The 9,786-nt window shown below is 39.4% G+C and overlaps 1 protein-coding gene across 1 annotated transcript in view; it reads right to left on the bottom strand.

The window, feature by feature from the left end:
* Positions 1 to 4,263: 4,263 nt before the first annotated feature.
* Positions 4,264 to 9,786, bottom strand: part of ARHGEF12 (Rho guanine nucleotide exchange factor 12) — a 142,595-nt gene continuing 137,072 nt past the window's right edge. Inside the window, exon 30 of the mRNA XM_008059428.2 lies at positions 4,264 to 4,463. Coding sequence (XP_008057619.2) covers positions 4,264 to 4,463 — 200 coding nt within the window. The remainder of the gene's footprint in view (positions 4,464 to 9,786) is intronic.

Below are 9,786 nucleotides of genomic sequence, written 5' to 3'. Positions count from 1 at the left end.
TTCCATTCACAATAGCCACAAAAAAATGAAATACCTTGGCATCTTCCTAGCCAGAGATGTGAAAGACCTTTACAATGAAAACTACAAAACACTCCTCAAAGAAATCAAAGATAACACAAACAAGTGGAAAAATATCCCATGCTCATGAATTGGAAGAATCAACATTGTGAAGATGTCCATCCTACCTAAGGCAATCTACAGATTTAATGCAATACCCATCAAATTACCTGCAACATTCTTCTCAGACCTAGAAAAACAACATAGGAATTCATATGGAAACACAAACGACCAAGAATAGCCAGAACAATCCTCAGCAAAAAAAACCAAAGCAGGTGGTATCACATTACCAGACTTCAAACTTTGCTATAAAGCTACAATCATCAAAACAGCTTGGTATTGGGTATAGGAACAGGCATATAGACCAATGGAATAGAATAGAGATTCCAGAAGCAAAACCTCAATTTCTCAACCAACTCACCTTCAACAGAGCTTCCACCACCTACCACTGGGGAGAGGAGAACCTATTCAGTAAATAGTGCTGGGAAAACTGGCTGACTACATGCAGAAGATTGAAAAGGACGCCTATCTATCCCCATACACAAAAATTAACTCTAAATGGATCACAGACCTAAATATAAAACCTCAAGTCATAAGAACCTTAGAAAATGAAGGACATACCTTCATGGAAATTGGAACTGGCATCCAATTCCTGAACAAAACCCAAAACCCACAGGCCATAAGAGATAACATAGACAAGTGGGACCTCATTAATCTAACAAGTTTCTGCAAAGCCAAAGAAACCATCAAGAAAGCAGGGAGACAGCCTACAGACAGGGAAAAAGCATTTGCCAACTCCAGGTCTGACAAAGGCTTAACATCTTGGATCTACAAGGAACTCAAAAGTGCTGAAAAGAAAAAAACAACCCCATTATAAAATGAACAAAAGATATGAACAGACACTTCTCAAAGGAAGACATCCGAGCGTGCCAACAGACACATGAAGAAATGCTCAACCTCACTAATCATCAGGGAGATGCAAATCAAAACCACTGAGATACCACCTAACTCCAGTCAGAATAGCCATTATCAATAACTCAAAAAATAACAGTTGCTGGAGAGGGTGTGGTGAAAAGGGAATTCTTCTACACTGTTGGTGGGAGTGTAAACTAGTGCAAGCTCTGTGGAAAGCAGTGCGGCGATTCCTAAAAGCTCTAAACATCAACCTCCCATGTGACTCCGCAATCCCCCTACTGGGAATATACCCCGAAGAACTCAAAGCACTCTAACAAAAAGATACCTGCACACGTATGTTTATCGCAGCATTGTTCACAATAGCAAGAACCTGGAAGCAACCATGCTGTCCATCAAAAGAGGACTGGATTAAAAAAATGTGGTACATATACATGATGGAATACTAAAAAGAACAAAATCATGAATTTCACAGTAACCTGGATGGAACTAGAGTCTATAATACTGAGTGACCTCTCACAGAAACAAAGATCTGAGTATCACATGTTCTCACTCATATAGTGGACCTTGATCATCCAACATATTACCATAAGGAAATGACTGACAGTGGTGGGAAACTATGGTGGGGAGGGGAAGGGAGATGGGATTAATGGTAGTAAATATCTCTGGGGACGGGGAGACACCTCTTATCAACAGGGGTGCCTGAACGAAGCATATTTGTATACCTAACCCTTAACTGTACCCCACAATATCATAATAAAAAATATTTATTATAAAAAAAAGAAAACAATCAACAATATGACAGAAACAAAACCTCACATGTCAACAAATTAGTAGGAAAAAGATAACTCAGTAGCAAATAAGAAAAAGAAAAAACAGGCGATGAATAGAAACACTACCAAAAAAACCATTAAACAATAGAAACAATATCCAATCTCACTAATAATTAAACAAATGCAAATTTAAAATACAATATCAAAATGTTGTATAATAGATTTGAAAATATTTAAAGGAGTGATAATATCCTACGATGGGAAGAAAGTGGATAATTTTCATATATTCATATATTGGTGATAAACAGGAACAAACTTTTTTTCTTTTTTCTTTTTGAGTTGGGGGTGTCACTCTGTCACCCACGCTGGAATGCAGTGGCATGATAATGGCTCACTGCAGCCTTCAACTCCTGGGTTGAAGTGATCCTCTGCCTTAGCCCCCTGAGTAGCTGGGTCTATAAGTGCACACCACCCACCATGCTCAGCTATTTTTAAATTTTATTATTATTATTTTTTTTTAGAGACAAGGTCTCATTATGTGGCCCAAGTGGGTCTTGAACTCCTAAGCTCAAGTGTTCTTCCCACCTAGCTTCCCAAAGTGCTGGGATTACAGGTGTGAGACACAGCACCCAGCTGGCACAACCTTCTACAGAGCAATTTGATAATTTATTTAGCAATGTTAAGTGTATATGTCAGGAATGCACACCAAACTAGGGCAGAGGGAACTTTCAATTTTGTACTTTATGTACTTCCATATTTTACATTTTTTGGTAAGTACTATTGTTGTAATAAAATTAAAGATTTTTAAATATGCATATTCTAGCTTATAAAAATGGTAATAACTTTCAATTAAAAAATGAATTAATCAATTATTTAAAAATACAGATCCTTGACCCAGAAAGTCCATATCTAGAAATTTTTCCCATGAGATACTAAAAAAATGCAAATAATTATTTCTACAGATGTTCTGCAGCATTGTTTGTAAAAGTGAAAAATTGAAAACCATACAAAGGTTAATTAATATGTGTGTATTAATTAAAAGATCAATATAACTATAACAATATACAGCTGACCCTTGAACAGCAATGGGGTTATGGGTGTCAATTCCCTGCACAGTCAACCTTAATGTATAACTTTTGACTCCCAAAAAACTTATCTACTACTACTGACCAGAAGGCTTACTGATAACATAAACAGTCAATTAGCATATATTTTGTTTGTTATATGTATATACTGCATTCTCACAACAAAGTCAGCAAGAGAAAAGAAAATGTCAAGAAAAACATTAAGGAAAACAGACTGTATTTACTACTCATTGGGTGGAAGTAAAGCATCATAAAGGTCTTCAACCTCATCATCTTCACATTTAGTAGGCTGAAGAGGAGGAGGAAAAAGGAAGAGTTGGTCTTGTCTCAAGAAGAGGTGGGGGAGATAGAAGAGGAGGCAGGAGAGGTAGTCTTATTTGTTGGTGTAACTTTACAGGAATACATTGTGATTTCTGACTTTTTGCTTTTTCATTTCTCTAAAAATATTTCTACATAGTATCTATCCTTCTGCCACTGTTTGCTTCAGCTTCAGTGTCCATATCATAGAAGGGTCCATGTTGTAACAGAAGCCAAAGCAATCTTGAGTGATCAGAACCCTTCTGACAGACTATCTAATGTCAGTTTGTTTCCTGGCACTGCCTCGTCATCTGGAACTGGTTCAGAAGCACTCAGTCTCCATCAAATTGTCTTTTGTAATTCCTCTGGCATGGTGTCTATCACCTCTTCAATTTCTCCAAGATCCATATCTTGAAACCTTTCATCACCACTACCATCTTTTGTTTTTTTTTTGCCATGTCCACAATCTCTTTCTTGATTTCCTTGAATGGCTCTGTTGTAAATCCTGTGAAGATACGCACAACATCTGGACAGTCTTCTCCAGCAGGAATTTGTTGTTTGATGGCTTTCATGGCCTTTTCTATAACATTAATGGCATCATCAATGGTGTAATCTTTCCAGGCTGAGGCGGAAGGATCACCTGAGTCCAGCAGGTCGAGGCTGCAGTGGTTGTGAGCATGCCACTGCACTCTAGCCTAAGCGACAGAGTGAGACTCTGACTCAAAACAACAACAACAACAACAACCAAACAAAAAATTGTTTGGGCAGATACCTTTTCTCCCCAGTGATTTTCTTAATGACATCAGGGAACTCATCTGTTGCCTCTTGATTGGCAGAACTGCTTCTCCTGTGATCTTGACATTTTTTTAAAGTCAAACTTCTTGAGGACTTCTGGCAAGATAGCGATGGGGCAACCCGATCTGTGAAAACCTCTGCAAAGGAGAACTGCACTGGGTCTCTGACTCTCGCCCCTGGGGCTATGGACCCCAACATCACAGCCTGCTCTTCATACGGAGCTCGGCCGTTGCCACTGCTGGGGCATCGCAGCAGTCTGGACAGCCACTGCAGCGCAGACGCCACCGCCGCAGCCACCGCCACTGCCGCCGGTAGCACATCACACCACCCGGGCCGGAGGCGATTCACAACTTCAGTCCTTGAAGCCCCTTCAGGGAAGATCTGCTGGGATCGCTGCTACCTCTCCTGCGACGGAGACGTCCTGCCCAGCGTAAGTCTCCTGCCGTCTGCCCTGAGGCAGGCAGCCATCTTGCCATCTTCAGCCTCTGCTGTCCCTGTCCGGCCCCACCCCCTCTGGGGCGAGCAGCTGAGATAGCACCACCTGCTGACGATGCAAGGTAACAACACCAAAACAGGAGAAACAAGCTTGATAAAGACATAGGCCGGAGTGGTGAACAGAGGGTGATGTGAACTGTCCTTCACAGCAGACCAGGGGCAACTGACCCTAACTGCAAACTAATTTACTAGCTTGAAAAGAAAACTAGAAATCAGACCTGAAAGGACATTGAACTTAAACGAAATGTCTCAGAGTGTGCTTCATTGATTCTGTTAGTTTAATGACTTAATTGTATTCCTACTGTATTGTTCCTTTTTTTCTTTTTTCCTCTTCCTTTTCTTCTCTTTTCTTCTCTCTGTAAACCATATCTTTGTATAGAGGAACAGCACACTAATAAGGTGGTTGGATAGCTGATATGTTAGCATCACTACATGTTCTATTTTTGATTGTATGAGAGTTGGTTCGTCTGTAGCTCTGGTCTATTGTTTTTATCTGTTGCAGTATAGGCCTCTCTCTCTATTTGTTGGCACACTCGTTTGTTTCCCCCCTTACTCCTCTATCTCTCCACCCCCCTCTTCAACCCACTGTCTGCTCCATTCTCTCCCCTCTGCTAACCACATTTTATTTCAGGGAGTAAACCTACAGCCCCACTGCATGGACAGATTCCAAGGCAGTGGGAAGTGAGTTCCAGATTATTCACACACCTGTCAGCGAATACCAGGACCTGCAGATAGATTTTGAATCACAGCTCCCCCCTTAAGTAAATTTCAAAACTGCAAAAATGACCACCCCCAACCTACAGTGCAACTCCAGAATTGAACAAAGTAAGAGGGCATACATAAAGAATAGGAGATTGAATAAACAGAAGTAAAACCAATCCCTTTACCCTCAAATAACAGAATTAAAGAAGACAGTGATGTGGAGGGAAGGAAAAAGTAGAGAGGGAGAAAAACCGCACAAATGAAGAAAAACCAAAAGAAGAATATAGGTTTCACACACACCCCTGGGAGATCAGACACTGAGAAAACAGATTCTGGAACACAAACAATGAAGAGCCCCCAGAATGACTGGTTACATGCAACAAACCCAGACATCAAGACATTAATGGAGAGAATTTTAAAAACTGAGGAGAGACAATAGGAAAATAGGAAGGAGCTGATGTCAGAAATGACAGCAGTAAAGAATACTGTGATGGAAATGAATAACAGACTAATAAGCATGGAAAGCAGAATCAGCCAAGCAGAAGAAAGAATCTCAGAGCTCGAAGACCAAAACACAGAACTAACCCAAACTGTCAAAAGCATAGAAAAGAAGCTCAAAAAGGCAGAACAAAACCTGCAAGAGATGAATGATCACTTCAAGAGACCAAACCTAAGAGTAATTGGGCTTCCTGAGGCAGAGAGAGAAACAGAAGCCACACTGGAACAAACATTTCATGAAGTCATTCAAGAAAACTTCCCTCATCTCATAAAGGATGAAAAAATTCAAACACAAGAGATTCAGAGAACCCCTGCAAGACAACAAATGAGAAGACCAACTCCCAGACACATAATAATTCGCCTAAACAAAGTAGCTATAAAAGAAAAAATCGTAAAGGCAGCAAGAGAAAAAGGCCAGACTACCTACCAGGGAAAACCAAGTAGAATAGCAGCAGATTTATCCACAGAAACCCTTCAGGCTAGGAGAGCCTGGAGCCCTATCTTCAAAGTTCTAAAAGAGAAACAATTTCAACCAAGAATAACCTACCCAGCCAAACTAAGCTTCATTAGTGAGGGAGAATTGAAATCTTCTCCAGATATTCAATCCCTAAGAACCTACGCTGCCACCAGACCACCTCTACAAGAAACACTTAAGAAAGTACTGAAGACAGAAGAAAAAGAAAAAAGAACAACAACATTCTTCACAAGAGTACAGGCAAAAGATTAAAAACACACATGAACCAACTCCAAAACCCAAAGAAAGACAACAAACAAACAGGAACAACTCTGTAAGAACCTTATGACAGGGATCAACTCTTGCATTTCAATTATTAGCCTAAATGTGAATGGACTAAATGCACCACTGAAAAGACATAGAATGGCTAAATGGATAAAATATCATCAGGCAACAATCTATTGCCTTCAAGAGACTCACCTCACTAGAAAGGACACCAACAGACTCAAAGTAAGAGGATGGGAAACAAACTTTCAGGCGAACAGAATACAAAAGAAAGGAGGAGTAGCGATCTTAATTTCAGACAAAATACCCTTCAAGCTATTAAAAATCAAAAAAGATACAGAAGGCCACTACATAATGATAAAAGGCTCAATCCATCAACAAGAAATATCTATCCTAAACATATATGCACCCAACATAGGTGCACCAACTTTCATAAAGTAACTTCTAGGAAAACTAAAGAACACCGTCATAACTGGGGACTTTAATACCCCACTCACAACCCTAGACAGATCATCAGGACAAAAAATCAGCAAGGAGATCCAGAACCTCAATGTCACTTTGGACCAAATGGACTTAATTGAACCTACAGAACACTCCATCCAAAGACCACAGAATACACATTCTACTCATCACCACATGGAACATATTTTAAGATTGACCACATACTCGACCATAAATCAAGCATAAGCAAATTTAAAAGGACCGAAATTCTAACATGTACCTTCTCGGACCAAAGTGGAATAAAAATAAACATTGACACCAACAAAGTCCCCCCAAAACCCACAAAGACATGGACAGTAAACAGCATGATGCTAAACAATTCCTGGGTCAATGATGAAATAAAAACAGAGATCAAAAGATACCGGGAAACAAATGAAAATGGAGAAACATCTTACCAAAATCTCTGGGATGCCCTGAAAGCTGTAGTAAGAGGGGAATTTATATCCCTACAAACACACATGAAGAAAATGGAAGGAACAGAAATTCCCAACCTAACAAGCCACCCAAAGAAGCTGGAAAAGCAAGACCACAAAAACCTTAATTTCAGCAGAAGAATCCAGATCACCAAAATAAAAGCCCAAATCCAGGACATAGAAGACAAAAAGATAATACAAAAAAATCAATGAAACAAAAAGTTGGTTCTTCGAAAGGATAAACAAGATCAATGGTCCCCTAGCTAGACCGACCAAAAAAAAAAAAAAAAAAAAAAAAAAACGAGAAAAAAACCAAATAAGCACAATCAGAAACACAAAAGATGAAGTCACATCTGACCCTGAAGAAATACAAAAGATCATGAGACTACTATGCACACTTGTAAGGAAACAAACTTGAAAACCTTAAGGAAATGGAGGACTTTCTGACAGCACACAACCTACCTAGGTTGGAACAAGAAGAAATCGAGACCCTAAATAGACCAATAACAATCAAGAAAATCGACTACGTAATAAGAAAACTTCCTACAAAAAAAAGCCCTGGTCCAGATGGCTTTCCAGCAGAATTCTACAAGACATTTAAGGAGGAGCTGATACCAATCCTACTGAAGGTATTCCAGGTGATTGAAAAAGATGGAACTCTCCCCAAATCATTTTACGAAGCCAACATCACATTGATACCCAAGCCAGGTAAAGATCCAACAAAGAAAGAGAACTACAGGCCAATGTCTTTGATGAACATAGATGCTAAAATTCTCAACAAGATCCTAGCAAACCGGATTCAGCAATACATCTCAAAATTCATCCACCATGACCAAGTAGGCTTCATTCCTGGGATGCAAGTCTGGTTCAACATTCATAAATCCATAAATGTAATTAAATACATCAACAGATATCAAAACAAAAACCACATGATTATATCATTAGATGCAGAAAAAGCTTTTGATAAAATCCAGCACCCCTTCTTGATAAAAACCCTCAAACATCTAGGCATACATGGAATGTACCTCAGAATAGTAAAAGCCATCTATGAGAAAGCCACAGCCAGCATACTTCTAAATGGACAAAAATTGGAACCATTTCTCCTGAAAACTGGAACAAGACAAGGATGCCCACTCTCACCCCTCCTGTTCAATATAGTATTGGAAGTCCTGGCTAGAGCAATCAGAGAAGAGAAGACAATCAAGGGTATTCAAATAGGAAAAGAGGAAGTCAAGTTATCTCTCTTTGTAGATGACATGATTGTATACCTTGAAAACCCAAGAGAATCTGTCAAAAACCTCCTTACACTGATAAAGGACTTTGGCAAAGTCTCAGGATATAAAATAAATGTGCAAAAGACAATCGCATTTCTTTACACCAATAATAAAAAAAAAGAAACCCAAATAAAAAGCACAATTCCATTCACAAAAGCCACAAAAGAAAATGGAATACCTTGGCATCTTCCTAACCAGAAATGTGAAAGATATTTACAATGAAAACTACAAAACACTTCTCAAAGAAATCAAAGAGGACATAAACAAGTGGAAAAAGATCCCATGCTAGTGGACTGGAAGAATCAACATTGTGAAGATGTCCATCCTACCTAAGGCAATCTACAGATTTAATGCAATACCCATAAAATTACCAGCAACATTCTTCTCAGACCTAGAAAAAACAACACAGGAATTTATATGGAAACACAAACAACCAAGAATAGCCAGAACAATCCTCAGCAAAAAAAAACAAAGCAGGTGGTATCACATTACCAGACTTCAAACTTTACTATAAAGCTACAATAATCAAAACAGCTTGGTATTGGTACAGGAACAGGCATATAGAACAATGGAATAGAATTGAGATTGCAGAAGCAAAACTCAATTTCTCAACCAACTCATCTTCAACAAAGCCTCCACCACCTACCACTGGGGAGAGGGGAACCTGTTCAGTAAATGGTGCTGGGAAAACTAGCTGACCTCATGCAGAAGATTGAAACAGGACCCCTAGGTATCCCCATACACAAAAATTAACTCTAAATGGATCAGAGACCTAAATGTAAAACCTCAAACCATAAGAACCTTAGAAAATGAAGGACATACCCTCATGGAAATTGGAACTGGCATCCAATTCCTGAAAAAAACCCAAAACCCACAGGCCACAAGAGAGAAGATAGACAAGTGGGACCTCATTGAACTGACAAGCTTCTGCAAAGCCAAAGAAACCATCAAGAGAGCAGGGAGACAGCCTACAGACTAGGAAAAAGTATTTGCCAACTCCAGGTATGACAAAGGTTTAACATCTTGGATCTACAAGGAACTCAAACGTGCTGAAAAGAAAAAAACAAACAACCCCATTATCAAATGGGCAAAAGATATGAACAGACACTTCTCAAAGGAAGACACTCGAGCAGCCAACAAACACATGAAGAAATGTTCAACCTCACTAATCATCAGGGAGTTGCAAATCAAAACCACACTGAGATACCACCTAACTCCAGTCAGAATGGCAATTATCAATAACTG

The sequence above is a fragment of the Carlito syrichta genome, unplaced genomic scaffold (assembly GCF_000164805.1).
Source record: "Carlito syrichta isolate Samal-C Ts95f unplaced genomic scaffold, Tarsius_syrichta-2.0.1 Scaffold304031, whole genome shotgun sequence".
Taxonomy (NCBI): domain Eukaryota; kingdom Metazoa; phylum Chordata; class Mammalia; order Primates; family Tarsiidae; genus Carlito; species Carlito syrichta.
The sequence above is the reverse complement of the archived record's forward strand: the minus strand, read 5'-3'. Positions and strand labels throughout refer to the sequence as shown.